Below are 23,767 nucleotides of genomic sequence, written 5' to 3'. Positions count from 1 at the left end.
GGGTAAGATCAAAGTAAAGACAGATGGATGCATTTCACTAACTTGTCAACACAAAGCACTTTTACAGAGGCTATAGCAGCCATTGTAGTTTACACTGAAACATCTGTAATCTCTCAATGTGGCCCTAATACTGTGTTGTAAGACTGAAAGACCGGATGCACTGTATGTCTTTTGAATTTGGAAGAGTTCTCAGGCAACTTGTATTTTATTTTGTTTGTTCTATATCAAAGTAATCCAAAATTCTTGCAGATTGCTTTTACATCATAAGATGCATCAAAAATGTTAGTGATCCATTACATAAAACATCTTGGTCTGTCTGACACTGCAGGCTGATTCTGGAGGCCCATTGGTGTGTGTGACCATATATTTTTGGGGGTTTGTGTGAAAGTAATCACAAACAGCATGCACTATGTCACTCTAGTGGTGAGCTGTGGTCAGAAGAACAAGCCTGGTGTCTACACCAGCATCCATACATACAGCTAGATCAGGAGCAAGATCACCTCAACATCAGTCATGTGATTCACCTTACTTTGCTGTGTGTTTTTCTGTACTTAGCAGTCATTTGTATTCTGGGAATAAAAAGGGACAAAAGCTTAGTTTGCCTGGGAAAACAACCCAACAAAAACAGTTTATTAATCATTGATAAAACCAAGAATTTACTCCGAGCCCAGCTTTGAGTTAAAAGAGACACAAACTCACAAAGCTGAACCTGTCAGACAAAAGTAGATCCCATCACTTCAGTAGGCTTATACTTCTTACTCATTGGTTGAAAGTGCATAAAATGATCAAACCTTTTTGCAAGACTGCAACAAGGTTTTGTGCTTTCATCATTTGAACTTTCAGCATACAGTATTTATCAGATTTTTTTTTAAAAAGGACCAAGCAAAGTGTAAAAAGATGAGTTTGAAATCCTTTGCACTCTGCATCAGTGGCCATATAACAATCTGGTCCAGCCCATATTTCTTCCAAATACACTCAGTATATGAAAGCACAAACTTTCCTTCAGCATTCCACTCAGTTTGACCTTCAACCTGCAATAACCTTAATTCAGCTTTGTTAATCCTGTCGTTTTGCTTGAATTTGCTAAAAATGGCTCTTCAGTTGAAATTTACACCTTAGCACTCACACAAATACCAACAATCCTTCCAACAAACATCACTAGTGCTGTCCTGGTTCAACATGCTTAATCTCACTCTTAATCATATGAACTCTGCTGCAGTTTGTTATTACATCTATAGCAGCTCTGATAATATTGTGGCTTCTCATGTAACTGCAAAGTCACAATTATCGCTTCATCAAAGTAGTAAAATAACACAGTAAAATATAAGCACACTTTCTAAAAGTGACCATCTCTGTCTCCAAATTTCTCCTTTGCTCTACGCTTCTTCTATGGCAGCAACTTTACTGGACTTGGTTGTGTTCTGGAGGGTGGCTGAAGACGAAGATGAGGTGGTGCTGGACTTCTTCTCCATGGATCTGAATGAAGTTGTGGTGGTGCTGGACTTTTTCTGCACGGTCTGGATGGTCTTCTTCCTCTTGACATGAAGAACTTCCATCGCATCCATGTTGACACCTTGCTGGATCTCCTCACTGGTCTCCACCTGCTCAGAAGCTTGCTGTTGCTGTTGTTGCTGCTCCTCCATCATCTGCTGATAATGCAGCTGAAAGGAAGACAGAGAGGACGTTTTCAAGACCCTTTGCTGTCTAAGGACTTCCTTATTTTATATATATATATATATATATATATATATATATATATATATGTTGGGTTTTTTTTGTTTTTTTTAAAGACACTGTACTAATCACTATTGTCACCATTCCATGATGAACTTACCATCATGTGTTGCTGATACTTCGCAATAGCCTCATCAGCGCTAACTCCATCAGCCAGCCCCAACTCTGCAGCCCGGCGTGCAAGCTCTGCTTTATGAGAACCAGGAGGGGTCCAGCCCACTCCTCTGATCCAGTTCAGGTCCGACTTGTAGTTCACCTTGAATAAAAAAGAAAAGAAATGACAGTGGTATATTTCTACTACAAATAAGCAAGTGGCCCAAATTTAATACATGGCATTCTTAAATAACTTGGGGTTAATGTTTTCAATACATTTCATTCAATCTTTGGAAGATTTTGGTTAGGCCTGGGCTTATAGTCAGTTAGTTTTTTAATTAAAAAAACATGAATTCTGATTCTGATTAAGGCAACAAAACAAGCCAAAAATAAGTTGCTCTGACTGAGCAGTTATACTTTGTGGCTTAAAACTGCAAGAATGATTCAAAAGGTCCAAAAAACATGGGATCTGTAAACTGGAAAACCAAAACAATAAACTCAAAGAGGGTAAAAGAATTCACAGAATTGTGGCTCATTATTAGACCAATACACAGACCAGTTCAATAATGAGAACGCTCTAACCAGCAACCACAAAATGACCCCAATGTTAATCCATGGGGCAATTGTCCGTGTTAAAAGTACACATGCTTGTTTTTTCAGGATCATCGTGTGACTAAAAGTAAACACTGAATTTGGCTCATGCCATAGGTCCCACTGTTGCACAAGACATTTGCTTTTTGAGCACCTAACAGTGCTTCTTCCCTAAATACATATCAATCAATCAATAAATGACACATCAATAAATGACAGTAATTATATTTTCAGATCCAGCTCAGTTGCACGAGCATCACAACTTACATCACTCTGCAGTTTGTAGGCCTGCTTTGCATGCTTGACATTGAGCTGTTCGGGGTCACAGGTGTAGTCGTGGAGCTTGTGTCGATAGGTGAGGTCACTAGCCTGAGCTTGGCTCTTTTTGGCGTGCAGGAACTCAGGCTGATCTGGGCGGATGTTGTAGTGGGCACGTTCCTCCTTGGACTGACGTTTGTACTCTAAGTTGCTTTGGAGTTTGCTTGCTGCCAGAGAGTGCAACATCTTAGGGTCATCCTCCACACAGCGCAGGCCTACCTGGTGGCCCTTCTCCTTCAAGTGAGCCTCCTTGTAGCGGAACTGTTGCAGGGAGAAATACAGGGTCAGCATCCTTTAAATGCCTTTGTTTAATACTGTTACTGTATAGTATAAAAATGTTTGTCCTGGAATAATAGCCTCGAAAATGTATTTCAATGCAACAAGGCCCATAACTCACATCACTAGCGATTTCTCTGGAAGCCTTGGCAGTTTGGAAGGGAATAGCGTCCAGCCTCAGGTCGTAGCCCGATGTCTTCACTTGCTCCCCAGACGCCTTGTAAACTTTCTTCGTGGAAAAATAATGCTCAAGATTAAAATGTTATGTAGAGATATTATCATCTTTTTTTAAAGGATTTTAAAAAATATTTTTTGTAAGTATTTAGCTGATAAATGTGCCTTACATCACTAATCTGCTGGGCATTCATCTTTGCTCTGATGAAGTCTGGATCATCTGGATGCAAGGTGTATTTATGCATGTCGTCATTCTTTCCAGATTTGTACAGCCTCTGTAGTGGATGAGAGGCACAGGCATGAACAAGGTAGAAATATCACCGCCAGCAGCTAAGACAGCAAAAGACTTAGAGCGGAATCAGGTTTTTGAATCAGTTCTCTCTTATAAGCATTTCCATCTTCTTCCTACCTCACTGCACTGCTGATAACTAGTCTTAGCGTGGACTATATCAGGAGAGTCAGGTACTGAGGTAAACTTCAGGCTGTCTGGCAGCTGGCGATACCTCTTCTGCAAGAAGGAAGACCACACACACATTTAGACACAGATGGCGAAAGCTTTTAAAGCAATACTGCATAAATGCTAAATTCAGCTTCATATGCAGTCAGAGCTGGAGCTCATAACCTTACAGGAGTTTAATTAAAACCATAAACATGATGGATATATTACTTTAATTTGACAGTAAACTGCAGCAATATTATAAATTAACAGGTTTCGGTGCATTACTCACATCACTTATAAGTTCTCCAGCCTTTTTGGCAGACTCCAGCTGAGGCGCACCCACTCCATCCCAGGCTACCCCTTTCATGAAATTGAGGTCTGACTTGTAGAGTTTCTAAACATAAAGTAATAGAGCAATAGATGAGTCAGGACATTTGCACTTCCTATTAGTAATTTAATCTCTTCTTTACTCCCAGCCCTCACCTCACTCTGCAGTTCATAAGCCTTTTTGGCCCATTTGACCTTCATGTCGTCAGGGAGCACCGTGTACTCGTGCAGCCTCGTCCTGTAGTCCTGGTCACTGGCCAGTGCCTGCGCATTCTTAGCCGCCACCAGATTAATCATGTCTGGCGTGAGGTGGTACTGTCCGCTGGTTGTCAGTGCATCCTTGCGGTACTCCTGGTCACTGGCCAATCGGCCGGCCTGCAGGCAGTGCAGCATACGTGGGTCGTCCATGATGCATTTGACCCCAATGTGCTTCCCCTTTTCCAGCAGGTGGTTGTGTTTGTACTTGTACTGCAGAGACACAAGTTAGATTAATCAACTGGAACTGATCTGCAAATTTTAATCAAAAGGATACAAAACCCTGCATACGATTCCTACTTTACCAGAGCTTAGAGTGAGCATTTTTTTTAAAAACTTAATCATGGTTGATTTAACTCTTTAAATGCTTGGGTTTTGCTGTGCTGTTCAACAAATGTGATCTTACATCACTGGCGATGCCCGTGGAGCTCTTGGCAGCCTGGAAGGGGATGTCCTGCATGGTGAGTTTGTATCCCTGAGCCCTGAGAGTGTGCCAGGACTCTCTGTACTTTATCTGCAAAGAAAAAAAGTTATCTATATTGTATATACATATAACATTTGAAAAGAACATGCTTATGATCACTGTATGCTGTTAAGTACCTCACTAAAGTTGGCTGCATTGATCTTTGCTTGTGTAATCTCTGGCCTCTCAGATGTAATAGTGTAGCTGTGTTGGTCATTCACCCCTTTCTCCTTATACAAACGCTGGGACAGAGAGATAAATCCCAGTTTATTATCATTCAAATCATCAAATATTTCCAGCAAAGTAACATGCCTGGTTATTTCTAGTAATCTTAAAAAGGAACGTTGCAGCTTAAGCAAGCAAAAAAACATTTACAAGAAAAGGAGAAACTAAAACAGTAACGTTATTGTCTTACTTCATTTGCAATCTGTGAACTGTGTTTGGCATGGATAATATCTGGAGAGTCAGCAACAGAGGTGTGCTTGAAGTTGTACGGCTGCTGACGGTACTTTTTCTGTTGCAGAGAGAATTAAACAGTTAGTTTTTGGTGTAAATCAAGTCAATGTTTTGAATTCCCACCAACAAAATCAAAAGTTAAACCCAGAAAATTTATAGTGAAACATTTTTACCACTGAAAACGTCAGATCCAGAATCAACTATACGATTTCCCTTGATCATGCATCAAGATAGGGTGAATATAGGCAACCTAACATGCACTGAAAGCACTAAAAAGGGCAGAAAGTAAATGAAAAGCATAGGGGATATCTCACTTCACTGATGAGGTCTGTGGCCTTCTTGGATCCTTCAATCTGCAGAGCACCAGTGGCGATCCAGGCTGTGCCACGCAGGTAGTTCAGGTCAGAGCGATACAATTTCTGTAGGGTGGACAAAAAAGAATAAAATAGGAATATTACAGAAGCAAACGTGATTCCATTTTATTACTGTCAGTTACTATCTAGTACAAGTTTCAGCCTTTAATAATCAATTTGCCTGGTAGACGTGTGCTGTCTGTTACAGAGATAAATAAACCAGCCTTGTAACCAGCCTCAAACACACTTTAAGTATCAGATACTAGCTGTTTCTTTAAAATAGCTTGGCCTCAACAATTGGCACTAAAAACTGAAAATCTTGATCACATCTCTGAATGTAAAAACAAGTCTCATTACATAGAAACAACCACTGCAAAGGTTTTTTTTTGATCTACAAATACAGCATTTCATGTGTTCATTGATTTAATGGTTTAAAATTGTAAAGTACAAATAATGTTGCCTTTGTGCTCTTTTTCACAGCAAGCTCAGTTGTGACAGAAGAGCGTTGTTAAATCTATAAATAAAAGATGCTGCGAGCAGCTGTCTGCCGTCACTCTCACCTCACTCTGCAGGGTGTATGCTTTCTTGGCAGCTAGCAGCTTCAAGTCATCCGGCAGCGCGGTGTATTGATGCAGGGACAGCCGGTAGTCCTGGTCACTGACTAATGACTGTGCCTTTTTAGCATGTGCAACCTCCAGCATGTCCATGGGTAGGTGGAACTTTGAGAGTTCCTTTGCAGAGTCCTTCTTATACTTGATCTAGATGGGGAAATGTGATTACGAGAATATTGTATAATCATTAAAATATGATTTCTATCAGCTAAACTGCAGAAACTAAGTACTCACATCACTCTGTAGCTTGCTGGCATAGACTGAGTGAGCAATGTTCAAGTCATCCTGCAGTCCCTTCAGGCCGATCATCTTCCCTTTGGTCTTCTGAAATTCTTCTCTGTACTTTTGCTGAAATGACACACAAAACACACAAAGCTTAGTGAGGAGAGCTATTTGAAAATCTGTGTTGACAAGAGCAGTTTCAGTTCAACTTTCTGCTAAAAAATAGTAATAATGTGGTTTCATATGATGAAATGGATTCTCACATCACTGAGGATCTCTGCAGATGCTTTGGCAGATTGGAAAGGAATGGCATCCAGACGCAGCTTGTAACCGCCATCACGTATCTTCTTCCAAGATTCCTTGTATTGCGTCTGAAATGTGTCGGATGGACAAACTCAGTTTCACCGCGAAAACATTATATAAAACCTGCCGCAGAGAAGAACTTTTTGACTGACTAAATGTGCCTATGTATGGTTTTACCTCACTGATATTCATGGCATTCAGCTTGGCTTGCACCAACTCAGGTAACTCTCCACTCAGTGTGTAGTTGTGCTTCATGTTTTCACCCTTCTCCCTGTACAACCTCTGTAAAGAAGAAAAAACAGCACTAAAGATCAGTTTACCGCAATGAAACAAGCCTTAAAATAACTCAATCTGGTGAACTTCTAGGTGCTACAGTGGTTTTTGTGGCATATGTCAAGTGGGCCAAAAAAACTCAACAAGCTAGGTAACAACATGTTTGTTGTATGCTATATCACGCAATAATAACATATGGCTGAGGCTACAAATGTCAGCTGAACTTACATCAATTGCAAGTTTGTTGCTTAGTTTGGCCTGGTTCATCTCTGGAGTGTCTTCAACACTGGTGAACTTCAGAGCGCTTACATCCTGACGATACTTTTTCTGGAGAAGAAAAATACCCCAGTGATGAACACTAGGCTGTAACAATGGGAGGCAACCATAAAAAACTCAATGCATATACGTGTTGGGACCACTAGAGGGCACACACTATATCATAAATATCCCACATAGCAAAATTGGTATGGCCTGGATCTGGCCCACACAATGTGCTTACACATGGCCCACATACCGAAAAGAATGACGGCCCCGATCTGGTTTGCCAGAGGTGGCTCACACATGGGCCAGTTGCAGACACACTGCTGGCCCTGTGCTGGCCCAGAACATTTTGAACTCTGGCCCCAGATGTCAGCCTAATGTGTACCTTAATCAAGCCATGTAATAACAACATGTACTGGAAAATAATAGTGGAAAACTAGCAAGACAAAACTCTGTTCAGACAGAGAATGGACTGATTCTTATATAATGCCTTTCTAGTCATCCAGATTACTCAAAGTGCTCTGTACAACATGCCACATTCACACACTTTGTCTAAACTGGGTGCTTCCTAACTATATTCTAACTCTTGACATGCAGACTGGAGGCAGGACTCGAATCACTTACCCTCTGATCAGTAGGTGACCTGCTCTACCTCCTGAGCTTCAGCCACCCAGTGGTAAACATGACTAAACCCTCACTAGGTTTAGGATAAAGTGTACATCACAAACCTGTCAAACCTGCAATTGAAACGTTGGCTACCATAGCAGTATAGTATCGCAACATGGCATTTGGGTCTTCTAACTAAAACAGGAAAATGGTAACATAAATAGTGCCATCATTGCCAGACCTGCCCCACATCTGGTTGATATACACCCCGCCATGACACCAGTCAGTCAGAAGTGCCAGCTTGATGCCGGATCTGGGCCAGACCTGTTTTGTATGAGCCTGGGCCACATAAACCAAAACATAATAGGGCCAGATGTGGCATGCCATCGCATAAACAGTGCCATCTACATCAGGCCTGGCACATATCTGGATGACATATCACTTGCCATGCCAGAAGTCAGCCAGCTGTGCCGGCTTGACACCAGATCCAGACCAGACTTTTCTGCTATGTGGGATGGATCCTAAAAAATAAAGTACCTAAAAAAATCAAAAAGATGGAAAAACAAAAGGAGACTTTGTTAGATAGATACATAACCACATGTTCACAAACAGTATACAGAAAAATGCTTGCTCAGGACGGGCTCCAAGATCTGTTCTGTTTCATAAACTAATGGTGGTAACATGAGTGGAATGACAAATAAGTGGCTGCTCATGATGAGATTAAGAATAGTGCATGTAGATTCCAGCCTCGTGTATCATATGCAGAACATTACAAAAAAGACTGCACCAGATAAAAAGAAGTGACTTCTGAGATATCAGATTCTTTACAGGATGGGCTTCTGGAAAATGTAGGTACAAGAAAATGGCCAAAAGAATTTATCAAGAATGTTTGCTAAGTAGGAGGAATCCCGACTTGAACCCAAGACCTCTTGATCTGGGGTCAAATGCTCTCGAAGAACCCTGATAGCAAAGGCTTTGACTCAGATTGTGTCAGGAAACACTAAGAACAAGGAGAGTCAAAGGATAGGACAACATTTGTATGAAAATATAGTTTAGAAATGAACAAAGGTGAAATACTAAGGAACTGCGTTTATCTGAATGCAAAATCAGGCCAGGAAAAAGCCCTGATAGTTAACGCTTTGACTCAGATTGTGTCAGGAAATACTAAGAACGAGGAGAGTCAAAGGATAGGACAACATTTGTATGAAAATATAGTTTAGAAATGAACAAAGGTGAAAAATTAAGGAACAGTGTTTTACTGAATTCAAAGTCAGGCCTGGAAAAAGCCCTGACAACTAAGGTTTTGACTCGGATTGTGTCAGGAAATTCTAAGATGCACGAGACCCAAGAACGCTTACAAAGTAGGGGGTATCCCGACTTGAATCCGAGACCTCTTGAACTGCAGTCAAATTTCTGTGAAATTATACGTTAGAAATGGACAAAAGGGAAATATTAAAGATTTAGATTTATCTGAATGAAAAGGCAGGCATGCAAAGAGCGTTTGTTAAGTAGGGAGCATCCTGACTTGAACAAAAGACCTTTTGATCTGCAGTCAAATGCGCTGCCACTGAGATATACCCCCAATACACCTTCCCTATGAACCTGACAAAGCTTTCATGAAATTAAATGTTAGAAATGGACAAAAGGGAAATATTTAACATCTACATTTTTCTGAATGCAAAGTCAGGCCTGCAAAGACAGTTAAGAAGGGGGCATCCGGACTTGAACCAGAGACCTCTTGATCTGCAGTCAAATGCTCTGCCACTGAGCTATACCCCCATTTCTCGGAATGCTTTAAAAGAACCGTAATAGCTAAGGCTTTGATTCGGATTGTGTCTGAAAACACTAAGATGCATGACAGTCAAGAATGTTTGCTAAGTAGGGGGTATCCGGACTTGAACCAGAGACCTCTTGAACTGCAGTCAAATGCTCTGCCACTGAGCTATACCCCCATTTCTCGGAATTCTTTAAAAGAACCGTAATAGCTAAGGCTTTGATTCGGATTGTGTCTGAAAACACTAAGATGCATGACAGTCAAGAATGTTTGCTAAGTAGGGGGTATCCGGACTTGAACCAGAGACCTCTTGATCTGCAGTCAAATGCTCTGCCACTGAGCTATACCCCCATTTCTCGGAATGCTTTAAAAGAACCCTAATAGCTAAGGCTTTGATTCGGATTGTGTCTGAAAACACTAAGATGCATGACAGTCAAGAATGTTTGCTAAGTAGGGGGTATCCGGACTTGAACCAGAGACCTCTTGATCTGCAGTCAAATGCTCTGCCACTGAGCTATACCCCCATTTCTCGGAATGCTTTAAAAGAACCCTAATAGCTAAGGCTTTGACTCGGATTGTGTCTGAAAACACTAAGATGCATGACAGTCAAGAATGTTTGCTAAGTAGGGGGTATCCGGACTTGAACCAGAGACCTCTTGAACTGCAGTCAAATGCTCTGCCACTGAGCTATACCCCCATTTCTCGGAATGCTTTAAAAGAACCGTAATAGCTAAGGCTTTGATTCGGATTGTGTCTGAAAACACTAAGATGCATGACAGTCAAGAATGTTTGCTAAGTAGGGGGTATCCGGACTTGAACCAGAGACCTCTTGATCTGCAGTCAAATGCTCTGCCACTGAGCTATACCCCCATTTCTCGGAATGCTTTAAAAGAACCCTAATAGCTAAGGCTTTGATTCGGATTGTGTCTGAAAACACTAAGATGCATGACAGTCAAGAATGTTTGCTAAGTAGGGGGTATCCGGACTTGAACCAGAGACCTCTTGATCTGCAGTCAAATGCTCTGCCACTGAGCTATACCCCCATTTCTCGGAATGCTTTAAAAGAACCCTAATAGCTAAGGCTTTGACTCGGATTGTGTCTGAAAACACTAAGATGCATGACAGTCAAGAATGTTTGCTAAGTAGGGGGTATCCGGACTTGAACCAGAGACCTCTTGAACTGCAGTCAAATGCTCTGCCACTGAGCTATACCCCCATTTCTCGGAATGCTTTAAAAGAACCGTAATAGCTAAGGCTTTGATTCGGATTGTGTCTGAAAACACTAAGATGCATGACAGTCAAGAATGTTTGCTAAGTAGGGGGTATCCGGACTTGAACCAGAGACCTCTTGAACTGCAGTCAAATGCTCTGCCACTGAGCTATACCCCCAATACCTCTGCACAATGAACCTGACAAAGCTTTCATGAAATTATACGTTAGAAATGGACAAAAGGGAAATTTTAAAGATTTAGATTTTTCTGAACGCAAAGTCAGGCCTTCAAAGAAGTTTTGCTAAGTAGGGGACATCCGGACTTGAACCCAAGACCTCTTGATCTGGTGTCAAATGCTCCATAAGAAACCTGATAGGAAAGGCTTTTTGACTCGGATTGTAACTGAATATACATGACAGTCAAGGATGTTTGCTAAGTAGGGGGTATCCGGACTTGAACCAGAGACCTCTTGAACTGCAGTCAAATGCTCTGCCACTGAGCTATACCCCCAATACCCATGCCCAATCAACCTGACAAAGTTTTCATGAAATTAAACGTTAGAAATGGACAAAAGGGAAATTTTAAAGGTTTAGATTTTTCTGAACGCAAAGTCAAGCCTTCAAAGAATGTTTGCTAAGTAGGGGGCATCCGGACTTGAAGCAAAGACCTCTTGAACTGCAGTCAAATGCTCTGCCACTGAGCTATACCCCCATTCCTCCTAATACTTTAAAAGAACCCTAATAGCTAAGGCTTTGACTCGGATTGTGTCTGAAAGCACTAAGATGCATGACAGTCAAGAATGTTTGCTAAGTAGGGGGCATCCGGACTCGAACCAGAGACCTCTCTCCTGAGTTCAACATAAGACCTGGTTCATTAGATTAGAACACCCATTATGCATCTGGAAATTATAGGAAGCAGGGACTTATACGCCCTGAATCGAATTAAAAATCCACCCCTGTAGCTATCAAATTCAGATGAAATCCACATGAACTTATCAGTTAGGGCAACAAGAAATGCTAAATTACATAATGTCAAATTATATGTCTCTTGTACTCAAAGTGAGACCTGGTTCCACAGAGCAGAAGCCTGATAGTTTTGGGCTTCTGAATGGAAATTTAGCCCATAGGCCTGAAGGAGCAAGTTTTCTCATAGTTGAAAGAATGCCTGGATATGTTGGATGAGCTTTATAGTTTTATGTTTTTTAACATGTAAAATCAGATTTCCTCATATTTTAAAGTATGAACTTCAACTTGAATTGAAAAATATATAAACAGATATGATTTTAAACCTTGGAAGTTTCTGTGATATAACTCTCTAACCAAACTGAACACTAAGAAGATTGAGACTGATCTAAAAAAAGAATACTTTTGCCTCATTTTTACTAAAAATAAAAGGGGGAAATATTAATAACATTTAACAGTGATTGTTTTATAGCTACTCGGAGCAATGCCTTGTATTAAACATTACCTCGCTGACCAGCTCCCCAGCTTTCTTTGCTTGCAGGACATCCAGAGATTTCGAGGCCTCCCAGCCAACGCCCTTCATCCAGTTCAAATCTGACCTATACTGTTTCTGAAAACAGACGTGCGCACATATCAGTATCAAATTCTGCAGTACTTTTGCATGAAATGATTGGTCATTCCAGTGCCTAAAAGTAAGATTTACATCGCTTTGTAGTCCATAAGCCTTCTTCGCCCAGGCAACATTAATGTCAGTTGGCAGAGTAGTGTATTCATGGAGTATAGTCCTATAATTGGTCTCAGTTGCCAGGTCTTGAGCCTTCTTGGCATGGCTGATGTTCAGCATATCCAGGGAAACACTGGAAATGAAGATTAGTTTCAATGAGGAGCTTTGTTCCAAAACTGCAGAAAATGAAAGGTCAGTTATTGTTGAGTTGAGTTCAGCTCTTTGCTGATTGGGGTCTACTTAAAAAGAAGGATAATACACTTCATTTTACTTTGACTTTATCTGGGGTGATGGCTCATGCAGTCTTTATCAGAGCTTGTTTGACCTTTTGAAATGAAATGTCCTGTAAAACTTTCTAAATTGCTGCTGGTATGAAAAGAAAGCAGGATATTGCTAAGGAATCTGCTAATAATGTTTGTAATAATCTAAAAGCTTCTGTCAGTAGTTTTCCTCTTCAACTGATATCTGATAAATGATATAAGCTCTTTATCTCATTTTTAGAGTTACTGAAATGCTATAACACATGCATCATTACCCTCTGAGGTATAAAGATAAGAATATTAGGGCTAAATGACCTCGCTAACTCAGAAAATGCAAAATGAATTGCTTCACTTATTACCAATTAATTGAAGAAGACCATGCAACACAGATTTAAGAAACTATACCCAACTATAAATGACTCCCTTTACTTTATCTCTAGTACCAGATGCATCTGGGTGTAAAGAACTAAGCTTGGCCTCACCTGTATTTGGTCTTAGTGTCCTCGTAGTTCTTTTTGTAGTGGCGATCACTCTGTAATTTGGTGGCCAGAGTGGAGTGAGCCATCTGAGAATCCTCACTGACCGCTTTAATGCCAATCATCTTGCCTTTGTTTTTCTCATACGTCTCTTTGTATTTCACCTGCAAAAAGACAAGAAATAAATGGTTCAAGATGCTAAATGCTACTTCTTAAAGAATCCAATGATTTCAAAATGCTGCAACTCAACCTAACCTAAGGTTATTGCAAATTTCAGAGTAAAAGAGAATAGAAACTCACATCACTAGCCAGGTCTCTCTTGGCTCTTGCTGTGAGTATAGATAGGGAGTCCAAACGGAGCTCAAAGCCCTTTTCCCTCTGCTTCTCCCAGTTGCTCTTGTACACTTTCTGCAAAGACAAATGCATGAGGAAAAAAATCATATCAGCACCTCACACGCACATATTGAGAAACTCGTTAAATTGCTTTCACCTTCAGGTGAAAACACAGAAAACTGTGAGGGCTGCGTGAGACAGACTAGAGACAATTTGTGAGACAAATTAAGCGTGAAAGACAATTTCACGTTGAACGGTGCGTGAGCTGCTATTTCAAAAGACTTAAAGTGCATTATATCACGTCATGTGGATTTTTAAAAGCAAATCTAATTTTGATAATTTTAAATTATTGGACTGAATAACTGGCTAACCAGCTTGATTTTGTACCATACGGAGACACTAAATAAGTTCAGCTGAATATAAGAAATTGGCTTAAATAGATTCCGCTTTCTGAGAACAACACTATGTCGAACCAGGTCACAGAATCAAACTGCTTTTAAGAAGATAAAATACAGTTTGTTTGTGACATTTTATATATATATATATATATGTGTGTGTGTGTTTGGTTGATATATATTTGGTTGATATATACAGTTTTGTAATGATACCCTATGATTCATTAACTTGTAGAATCATCTTCAGCAGCAATAACTGAAAGTAATCGTTTTCTGCAGATCCTGGTAGCTAGTTTTTTACCTTTTTAATTTCTATGAAAGAACAAGGGACGTACTTGGTTTTCCACATAAAGTCCCTTTAAAACATAATTTGTCAAATGATTGCATGCATGAACTTATACCAGTTCAAGTGTGAGACACACGGCAGTCAACTGCACATTCTTGAGGAGCTTGTATAACGTAGCAGATAACAGATATAGTTTAAAAATGTGAATATTTGTTTTCTACATCAATTTTTTTATAAATGAACTTACTGCACTGAGAAGGTCCGCGTTAGCCTTTGCTTGTCTGAAAAGAGGTTCGTCCTTTGTGATGGTGTACTGGTGCAGCATCTGCTCTGTGTTTGCTTTGTAGGCCAACTGAAAAGTCACATAGATTAGTATATACTGCAAGAATGCACTAGAATGAATGGCGTCTCATTCCGGCTCTAAAGTGGAGACTTACATCGCTCTGCAGTTCCTGGCTTTTCTTTGCGTGCTTGATGGAGAGATCATCAGCCACCTGGGTGAACCTGATGCTGTCTGCCTTCTGACGGTATTTGGTCTGAGAGAAAAAAGCAGCCAAATAAATGGTGTGCTTGAAAGAAAACAGCAACAAACTAAAATATAAACACAAGCACATTTCCACTCACATCACTAAGCAGCTCTCCAGCTTTCTTTGCCTGAGTGATGTTGAGACATCCTTCGGTCTCCCAGCCCACTCCTTTCATCCAGTTCAAGTCTGAACGATACTGGTTCTGCAGAGAGGAACAAATGTCAAGAAAGACTTCTCCAAAAGACTTCTCTTTGCCTTTTTCTTCATGTCTCTGCATTTAAAAGAGACCCCTTAACCAAAATATCACCCTCAGGTGGCTCTCTCACCTCACTTTGGAGGGCATAAGCCTTTTTGGCCTGCTGGACCTTGATGTCATCTGCCATGACTGTGTAGTCGTGGAGCTTTGTGCGATACTCCAGGTCACTGGCGAGTGCCTGGGCCTTCTTGGCATGGCTTAGGTTGATCATGTCCAGAGGAAGGCTGTACTGGGCCTGGCTCTCTTTAGAGCCCTTCTTGTATTCAATCTGAAGTTGTAACAAAAAGCAATAGGTAACCTCTGAGGTTATACTCTGGGCTTGTGTGAGTCACACAAGTCTACACTATTACATTGCAGGTCAAGCAATTCTACTTACATCACTGCTCATCTTAGCCACTTGCAGAGAGTGCAGAGTCTTGGAGTCGCTCACGTTGACCCCCACAGCCTTCTCCTTGTTCTTCATGTAACTCTCTTTGTATTTAATCTGAAACACATGCCCGTCTGACTTGATTTCATTTGCCAGCTTTTACTTCTGATTAAAGCCACTTAGATTTTTGCTTAGATGTCTTTGCAGCAAAGAGAAGCGTGAGTTTACTTACGTCACTTGCAAGGTCTCGGGAGGCCTTGGCTGCTTTGACGCTCAGATCGTCCACACCAATTTCACAAGCTTTAAACTTTGTCTTCTCCCACTCCTCTTTATATTTAATCTGAAGAAACAGAAATGGGTTATGGCATCATAATGCCAATAACAAGATAGATCATGTGGATTGGTATTGAATTCTGGGTGCTTGCATGACGAGTGAAGGTAAGCTATTGATGCAAGTGTGAGAAGAGTAAACTTACATCGCTACACAAAGCAGCATTGGCTTTGGCTTTTTGGATTTGGGGCAGGTCTTGGGATAGTGTGTACTGATGCTTTGTCTTCTCATACCCGGCTTTGTAATTTAACTAGAGGCCACATGAATTACATGGTTAGAAAAAATAAGAAACTTATTAAGTGTTATGCATGGTGTTATACTGTTTACTTACGTTGCTGACAAGCTGAGCATTTTTCTTGGCCAAAACAATGTCAGGTGTGTCTGTCACTGACTTGTACTTCACCTGGTCAATGTGCTGCCTGTAGTTCTTCTGCAACCACAATGACAACAGCGCTGGGATGAAGTTTGCTATCTGAGAACCGACTTTACATTTGAATAATTTTTCTGATTTTAAGTGCTTTTAAAAAAAACCCTTTTAGCGTTAAAATGTCCCTTTGTCTTAATTATATTGTTGGAGGCTGTACCTCTTTCAGTGGATCCAGTTTTCTTTGGCTTTGGTAACCTGGCGTAAGATTGGCCGGGTAGTTGTATTCAGCCTGCTCCTGCTCACAGCCTTGTTTATAAGTAATCTGAGATATGCAGGACAAAACCACCACATCAATAAAATCACTCGCACAGACAGTTGACAGTTTATCATTTTCTATTTACAAATTAAACATGTAAAATTGTTTCTTTTTATCCGTGTAATATGAAATCAAATCCAACCAAGCAGATCTAATACACTGATTTGATTAAAAATAAGACTTACATCACTTGCCAGCTTCCTCGCTTTCATGGCATGCATGGTCTTCTTATCAATACCCGAGTCTTCATAGTGGCCTTTCATACCAGTAGTGTATTTCTCTTTATATTTGTTCTATAGAAAATATTTGTTTAAAAAGAAACATGTTCATGTGCTAATATCAGGTATTAATATATAAATACGTTGTTTGTAGGGTGTCAAAAAATCTACAAAATTATCAAAATATATATATTTGACATTGTTTTTGCGATTAAACTTACATCACTGGTGAACTTGGCAACCTTGGCTGCATTTTGAAACTGTGGGGTCTCACAGAAATTGATGCTGTGTCCTTTGCTGTTCTCCAAGTCTTTTTTATACTCCACCTGTTAGCAAACGTAAAAATAAAGCAGCCAAGCTGTAACATTTTTCACTACAACCTCATTTTTCTGTTTTCCACAGTGAGAGCTGATCCTTTGTGGCACATTGGTGCCTACATGGCTAAATATACAGTAAAGTTCCTCCCACTAATCAGTCACCATCACTGACACTCCATCATCACTCGAGAGTCTCTGAGACCAACCTTTAATCTTAAACATGCTTTGCTGAGCTTAACATTAAAACCATTTCCCTATTTAACATGTCAGTCTCTTTATCATGAAAATATCACACAGGGGAAACCTCACCTTTAAACACTGGTGCTTGAAGTTATGTGATCATGGCTGTTATTGGGGCCGTCTTTTCTGCTAGCTTTATGCTTAAGTGCAAATAAAGTCACTGATCTCAACCTCTGGATGCTGTTTGAATCGTTGGAGCTGTTTAAAATATTTTCATAAAATTATCTGAGAAATCTAATGCTTTGTGCTCCAGCGTGGTGAGTGAAATACCAGTATCACATTTAGTATTAATATAAAGTCTATTGATGCACCATGCTAATCACGTTTGCTAGTGTTAGCTTGTGGTGGGCAGATTAATCCAACGCTGGTATTGGTTTTGGATCGACAGTAGTGCTATATGATTGATATTTTATTTCTATCTTCTTACTTGAGTATGTAGTCCACTGAATTGGGTTAAATATTTGTTTTTTAATGCAAAAATATACCTCAGTACTCTTGTGTTCACTGTCAAATCTATAGCACAACAGAAACTGGCACAAAGTGCTTTAGAGACAGGCACATTTACATTCCAGGTCTCCAAAAAACAGTTTCCATAAGCAATAAAAAGCTGAAAAGTGTGTTTTATTGTGTAAACTAAAACTGAAAGTGATTTAGTGTTTATTAAATGTGATGATGATGATGATGATAATGATGATGATGATTCATTTTTTAAAATCATGACATGCTGCTCTTTGCTACACAAGCTGCCTTTATAGGTTAAAAAGTATCAGTGTGGGCATTGGTATCTGAAATACTTGCCCTGTATTTACTTAAAATACTTTACAATTCGCAGTATAGAGCAGCACTAGTGTTAGCTGATAACTTCTCATCCAAATATTTCTACTTTTGGATTAAAAAGCCAAAACGACTACACTCCAGGGTTTAAAATGCAACTCACTAACCATGCTATGTTCTTTATTTACAGTCTGTCATTATATCATAAACATTATTTGAAGCATAAAACAAAAAAACAAAACTGAGATAATGTGTCTGTGTGGTTTTGGTGGAAAATTAGATTCAGAATAAGAGCTAATTTCTAACACACATATTTTTAAGGCTAAGAATAGATTCTTAAAAATAAAGCGCAGTGTGAGGTAACCTTAGTTTGGCAGGATGGGCCATGACCTTGGAGGTAAGCTGTCACCTCACCACACAAGTATTTCAGAGATGCTGAAAATGCAATTCAGGAGGCTTCATGTCTGCTGGACGCTGACACAGTACACCCAATATCTCCCACTCTTAAACACACATACATACATTTACCTGAGACTGACTGTTGCTTAGACAAAAAGCTATTTGAATATTCACATTGTTCTTTCCCTACGCTCTGAATAAATCTAGACACACAAATGTATTTAGCGAAGGTTGTATGCTTCTCACGAGCCTCACCTCACTGACAATCTTGTTGATTTTTCGTGCGTTCTTCAGTGCCAGATTATCCTCAGAGGACAGACTGTGAAAGTGTGACGTGCCCTTCATCTTGTTTAAGTCTTTCTTGTATTTTAACTGGAAAGAGATGAAAAATTACTAAACGTGTTGCAGGAGGAGAAGGACAAACAGTTTTGCTCCTGCAAGGTTGAGGAACACACACAAACAGAGTCTAATTCATTCACTGCGGATAGTTTAGAGAATGATGACATCAAGTCTCCTCATTGTTGTCCCTCGTCTGCTATTCTGCCCGGTGTTGACAAGGACACTTGATTGATGAAGCTGAAACTCTTACACACTACACTCTGCAATGTTTTGACAACATTTACTACTAGTCCACATGACTAGATGACAGATACAAGCTCCCTTTATAACTACATGCAATCCTTCCAACACCTACACAACAAAGCATCTAAATGTTAGACTCAACATATTTGGGGCTCAGGAGGTAAAGCAGGTCATCTGCTGATCGGAAGGTTTGTGATTTGATCCCTGGCTCCTCAGGTCTGCATGCCAAATATCCTTGGGCAATATACTAACCCCAGGTTACTCTCCGATTCATCCATCAGAGTGTGAATGCTAGTGAGAAAGCACTGAAGAAAGTGAATGTGGCATGTTGTATAAAGCGTTTTGAGTGCGCTGGGAGAGTAGAAAAGGGCTAAATAAGACTCAGTCCATTTACCAAGATGGACCAATTACATGTTTGTCAAAGATACTTACAGCTTTTAGAAATATTTCACTGGGTCCACAGTCAGATTGATACTTACATCACTGGCAATTTCCTGTGCCTTCTTTGCAAGGTGATAACCAGGCGTAATCATGGCGGGGAAACTGCCTTTGCCTCGCTGTTGCTCGTATTCTTCAGTATAGGCAATCTGGAAACAGGAGAGCACTTTGCTTTATTTAGTTCACTTTGAATTAAAACAAACTGATGGAACAGTGACAGTAATTTTCATACATGGCTGAAGTTCTCTGCATTTTCTTTGGCATGGACAATCTCAGTAACAGCCGCTTCAGCGCTGGCTTTCCCCTTTATCTCCTGTTCGTACATCTGACGATACTTAATCTGGTTCAGCATGAAAACAACAGCATTTACATGCATTAGTATTTACTTGCATATGTGTGTGCTGTTTTTTTTGTTTTTTGTTTTGTACTACTTACGTCACTGGCCTGCTCAGTGGCCTTCTTTGACATTTTGTATCCAGGCGTAAGGTGTGCAGGGAAACTACCTTTACCTCTCTGCTGCTCATATTCTTCTGTGTAGGCATACTGATGAAAAAGAGGTGATGCCTCATATCCATAAATATATTATTGTAAGAATATATATGTTTATAGTTGAGCAGAGCTAGTTAAAAAAAAAAAAGTCAACAATGTCTGAAGGGCTTACATCGCTAACAATTTGTCCTTGTTTCTTGGCCAGAATCACCTCAGGGGGGTCCACAAATGTTGTGTATTTGGAAACTCTTTCCTCGTGTCCTTTTTTATATTCCAGCTGAAGAGAAAGACAACAAAGCATTTTTATTTGGCCTCTTGAATTTTTGATAAACTTGCATGGATTGTTTAACAGAAAGGGAAAATCAGTGAAGTTTAATCTTTTCTGTGAGGTACAGAAAGCTAAATGAAATCCACTTACATTACTTGCTAAGGTATTTGCCTTCTTGGCAGTTTGGTAGCCCGGTGTGATCATTGCAGGGAAGCTACCCTTTGCTTTTGACTGCTCATATTCTTCTGTGTATTTGACCTGTACAAAAAAGAAGCCACAAAATCAGCCATGTGACCAACACTGTTAAAAATTGTAAGTTTTTTTTATATCAACTATTTAAATAGAATATACTCATGATACAACAACACAACAACCAGTGAGAAAAAAACGTGTACTCACATCACTGATGGTATTCTGTGCCTGGGACATTGTCACTATCTCCTGGTTGCTCACCATCCCTGAATACCAGGTCTGCTGCTGTGAGAACTCAGACTGAGACTGAAAGGCCGGTTTATATATAAAAGATAAACATGGTCAATTACAAATGTTCCTAAACCAGGCAATTATGCATCTTGCAAGGTTTTTATGAACCTGTTAAATAAGCCATGCAATTCATTTATGTGAAATGATACAAAAAATAAACAAGTGCTTACTCATGACAGACAAAAGATTTGGCTGAATTAAAATACTAAAGTAGAAGAAATTAGGAAGTTTGAAGAATAATTTGTAATTCTTCTCTCTTTTATTTGATAAAGATAAGAATTTGGGTTGAAAATTCCCTTTAAAAGGGTTCAATGGCCAGTTGCTCTCCCAGGAGCTCACCTGGCTGGCCATCTGATTGGCTAGGCAAGCCTTCTTCAGCTCCATGGATCTCGTGTCACAGTGGAAGGTGGACATAAAGCGTTCGCCATCTTCGCGATACTTCAGCTACAAGGATGGCACATGGATGACAAGCATTAAGCCAAGGCCAGCGAGCATTTGCACATGCAGACGCTGCACATGTGACTGCAGCATCCATTTTGGTAGTTGGATGCTACTAATCACCTAAAAATAAAAATTTTTTTTTTTTACTGCTAGTCCTAACTGGTATTGCTTTACTTAAACAGTGCCAAACATCTCTCTATTCTTGTGCTGCAGGAGAACCTGAGCTGAAAAGCTAAATGATGAAGGGATAATGTTAGAGAGCTGGTATTAATAACTAAGATGTTCCACTCAAGATGGTACAAGACCTGCCCAGAACAAACCAGAATAGAGTACTTTGTATATCATCCTAGAGTTGTAAAAACCATCCCAAACTAATCTTAGAATAGCTCTATGTCAGAGGAAGAGACAGGACAGAGTGACGTCTCTAGAGCATCATCGCCTAAAGGGTATAAAGTACAATCAATAGGAATAAGAAAGCAAAAGCTGCATGTTAACCCAAGCAAGATATACACTTTTTAAATGTTCAGTGGGGTAAATCTAGACAGGGGGTTGAGGGCCACTCATGATCCGAGGTCAGCCCTCAGATCAAATGTTGAAATGTTAATTCCCACATCCCTCCAGTGGCTTAAAACAGTAGCCGAGGCGCTTGCTAGCCTACTGCTAATATAAGCATGAGAGCCTTGCGTGAACTTAGAGGCACAGACAGACTCAGACAGACAGAAACAGGTGGCTGAGCAGAGGAGAGGAAGGGATGTGAAGCTGTTTTTCCTGACATATAATTTTAGCCCGTTGAAGCATAAAGTGGGCTAAGTGGAGGGGGGTATCTAGCCCCTGTCAGGGAAACAGAAATAACCTGAGCCAGTCTCCATTCCAAACCACCTCCGTCACCACGGCCTCAGAACCACCGACCACCTCTCGTAAAGAAGGATTTAGACCTTTGTGATCCAACAGTAATGGATACAAATGCTCAGGGTCAAATCTCAAGTTTTTTACTGCCTTTTTAGACCTCGGTGTTCAGTATAAATAACAATCTTTAGAGTAGACACAGCCATAAACTGTCTTTCCTCTAGTGCCATAGACAGCAACAACAATGCCAGTGAGTCAGAGGACTGAAACATGTTGTATGGCATGCATGCTGCTGCTGTGGTTTTGCTCAGGATGTCCTCTTACCTCACTGCTGGCCTTACTTTGCTTCTTTGCGTTAATGTTGATGGGGGTCTCATAGACGCTTGTGAATGTGTTGTTCCTTGGATTGTGCCTGAAAGGATGAGATACACATATAGTTGCCAACATGGTCACACCAGGTGTAATTCACAACGTTAAAAATGGGACCCTGGCTATTGTGCAATCGTGGTTTACTAAGATGCAGTTAATTTGCCTCCTCTGTGCTTTACTCATTAAAAAAAGATTACGTTTTTATTTATTTTTATCATGTCTGGTGATTAACTACAAACGCTCAATAGGCATTGCAGTAGTATTGACTCCTACTTACACAGAGCAGTATGGCCTCTTCTTGTGGCTGACAAAGTTATTTGGAGTGAGTACCATTTTGCAGACATCACAATGAAAACATGCTTTGTGCCAATTCTGCCAAAAATGAAAGAAAGAAAAAGAAAGACAGACCATGAATCTTTAAATCCGTGTTCAGAGGAAACATGACTGGAATCTAGTTCATTAAGCAGAGAAAAAATGCTGGACAAGTAATTTCTGTTATATCTGATTAATAAGAGGCCCAGAATAACATCAGTAATCACATCACATTTTTCCACATGGACTCAATGACCGATTCTCTAAAGCTTTAATGTCACTGCTAAACTGTAAGTCTTTTTTTTGTCCAGTCTTTTAATTAAAAACAATCTTATATCCATAACCATTGTGCAGCTGTTATTAGTTTTATGGCTAACACAGACACATTTGAGAGTTCACTTTAACCCAAGAAGGCATTTATTTATAAATGCTTTAATGTATTACCTGGTCAATGCAGTTGATCTTCTCAGCTGGGTAGACCACAAACCCACACCTGGCGCAAGACTGCATGGTGAATGTTTTCCCTTCTTCTCAAAATCTCTCGGGAAAACCAATAAAACTATTGGCCAAAATGAAGTCGGGTCAGTCAGACGGACAGACGGCCCTTTAGCTGAGGAACTGGGAATCCCAGACAGTAGCGGTAGTGCGTCTCTGGTGGCTGAAAACTTAGCTCTGTGACTGTGGGACTGTGAAACTGGCTCTTACTTCACACCATGTCCCATGATGGACCACCCCCCTTCTGTGCCCCGTGCTCAAAGACTGGCCGAGTCCAGCTGTCTGTCTGCAGTGAGGGGGAAACAGAGTGACAGAGAGTTCACGTGTCAATCTATATGTGTAATGATCCTCAGTTGGACAGCTACCTCAACTTTGAGTATCTCCACATGACTAACAACATAAAACTGTGATTCCCTGTGTAATACTTTTACTTAGTCAAGTCATCAGCCATGCATGTAAACACAAAGTGTAGGCTGCTTGTTTAAGGCAAGTTTCTGTAGACTTACAAAAGATGTAAAGAATAATGACACAGGATTAATACAGACATACGAGAAAAAATACACATAAAGTGAATACTAAAGAAAAAGGTTAACGCAACATTAGCAAACAGCTTTTTTGACATAAAATGAGGCAATCAAGACCCTCTGAAGCTCAAAAGGGTCAGGGCTGTATTCACTGTAGGAAGACTGTCATGAGGTTGAGGTTTTTAATCTAACTGTGATAATAGGTCACATACCTTGACCTCATAGGATTTTT

The 23,767-nt window shown here is 40.2% G+C and overlaps 1 protein-coding gene and 11 non-coding genes across 13 annotated transcripts; all 12 read right to left on the bottom strand.

Annotated features, from left to right (window-relative positions):
- Nucleotides 1-593: 593 nt before the first annotated feature.
- nrap (nebulin-related anchoring protein) lies at nt 594-23,218 on the bottom strand. 2 transcript variants are annotated; one of them, XM_085466303.1, is made up of 43 exons: nt 22,961-23,218; nt 22,482-22,576; nt 22,160-22,247; nt 20,888-20,992; nt 20,465-20,563; nt 20,216-20,323; nt 19,970-20,074; nt 19,744-19,851; nt 19,541-19,648; nt 19,350-19,457; nt 18,544-18,660; nt 16,780-16,884; nt 16,526-16,633; nt 16,242-16,346; nt 15,989-16,087; nt 15,803-15,907; nt 15,559-15,666; nt 15,336-15,443; nt 15,030-15,227; nt 14,801-14,905; nt 14,614-14,712; nt 14,424-14,528; nt 13,463-13,570; nt 13,169-13,326; nt 12,406-12,559; nt 12,208-12,312; nt 7,117-7,215; nt 6,793-6,897; nt 6,576-6,683; nt 6,325-6,438; nt 6,040-6,237; nt 5,441-5,545; nt 5,086-5,184; nt 4,808-4,912; nt 4,614-4,721; nt 4,109-4,420; nt 3,915-4,019; nt 3,596-3,694; nt 3,357-3,461; nt 3,134-3,241; nt 2,686-2,997; nt 1,835-1,990; nt 594-1,661 (listed from the first exon to the last, which is right to left on the bottom strand). In XM_085466303.1, exons 1-43 carry the CDS (start codon nt 23,024-23,026, stop codon nt 1,377-1,379), a joined length of 5,400 nt encoding a protein of 1,799 aa, XP_085322429.1. In that variant the 5' UTR covers nt 23,027-23,218; the 3' UTR covers nt 594-1,376. The 2 variants fall into 2 exon arrangements, with proteins under 2 accessions (XP_085322429.1, XP_085322430.1); XM_085466304.1 differs by lacking the exon at nt 20,888-20,992.
- On the bottom strand, nt 9,463-9,534 carry trnac-gca (transfer RNA cysteine (anticodon GCA)). Its single transcript has one exon. It is a non-coding gene; the product is annotated as a tRNA-Cys (tRNA).
- On the bottom strand, nt 9,636-9,707 carry trnac-gca (transfer RNA cysteine (anticodon GCA)). The gene has a single exon. It is a non-coding gene; the product is annotated as a tRNA-Cys (tRNA).
- trnac-gca (transfer RNA cysteine (anticodon GCA)) lies at nt 9,809-9,880 on the bottom strand. The gene has a single exon. It is a non-coding gene; the product is annotated as a tRNA-Cys (tRNA).
- Nucleotides 9,982-10,053, bottom strand: trnac-gca (transfer RNA cysteine (anticodon GCA)). Its single transcript has one exon. It is a non-coding gene; the product is annotated as a tRNA-Cys (tRNA).
- Nucleotides 10,155-10,226, bottom strand: trnac-gca (transfer RNA cysteine (anticodon GCA)). The gene has a single exon. It is a non-coding gene; the product is annotated as a tRNA-Cys (tRNA).
- Nucleotides 10,328-10,399, bottom strand: trnac-gca (transfer RNA cysteine (anticodon GCA)). Its single transcript has one exon. It is a non-coding gene; the product is annotated as a tRNA-Cys (tRNA).
- On the bottom strand, nt 10,501-10,572 carry trnac-gca (transfer RNA cysteine (anticodon GCA)). The gene has a single exon. It is a non-coding gene; the product is annotated as a tRNA-Cys (tRNA).
- On the bottom strand, nt 10,674-10,745 carry trnac-gca (transfer RNA cysteine (anticodon GCA)). Its single transcript has one exon. It is a non-coding gene; the product is annotated as a tRNA-Cys (tRNA).
- On the bottom strand, nt 10,847-10,918 carry trnac-gca (transfer RNA cysteine (anticodon GCA)). The gene has a single exon. It is a non-coding gene; the product is annotated as a tRNA-Cys (tRNA).
- On the bottom strand, nt 11,179-11,250 carry trnac-gca (transfer RNA cysteine (anticodon GCA)). The gene has a single exon. It is a non-coding gene; the product is annotated as a tRNA-Cys (tRNA).
- Nucleotides 11,380-11,451, bottom strand: trnac-gca (transfer RNA cysteine (anticodon GCA)). Its single transcript has one exon. It is a non-coding gene; the product is annotated as a tRNA-Cys (tRNA).
- Nucleotides 23,219-23,767: the final 549 nt, after the last annotated feature.

The sequence above is a fragment of the Copadichromis virginalis genome, linkage group LG8 (assembly GCF_057382275.1).
Source record: "Copadichromis virginalis isolate Kocher_CV1m ecotype Utaka linkage group LG8, C_Virginalis_male_GT1.1, whole genome shotgun sequence".
Classification (NCBI taxonomy): Eukaryota; Metazoa; Chordata; class Actinopteri; order Cichliformes; family Cichlidae; genus Copadichromis; species Copadichromis virginalis.
This window is presented reverse-complemented; position numbering and strand designations above follow the sequence as displayed.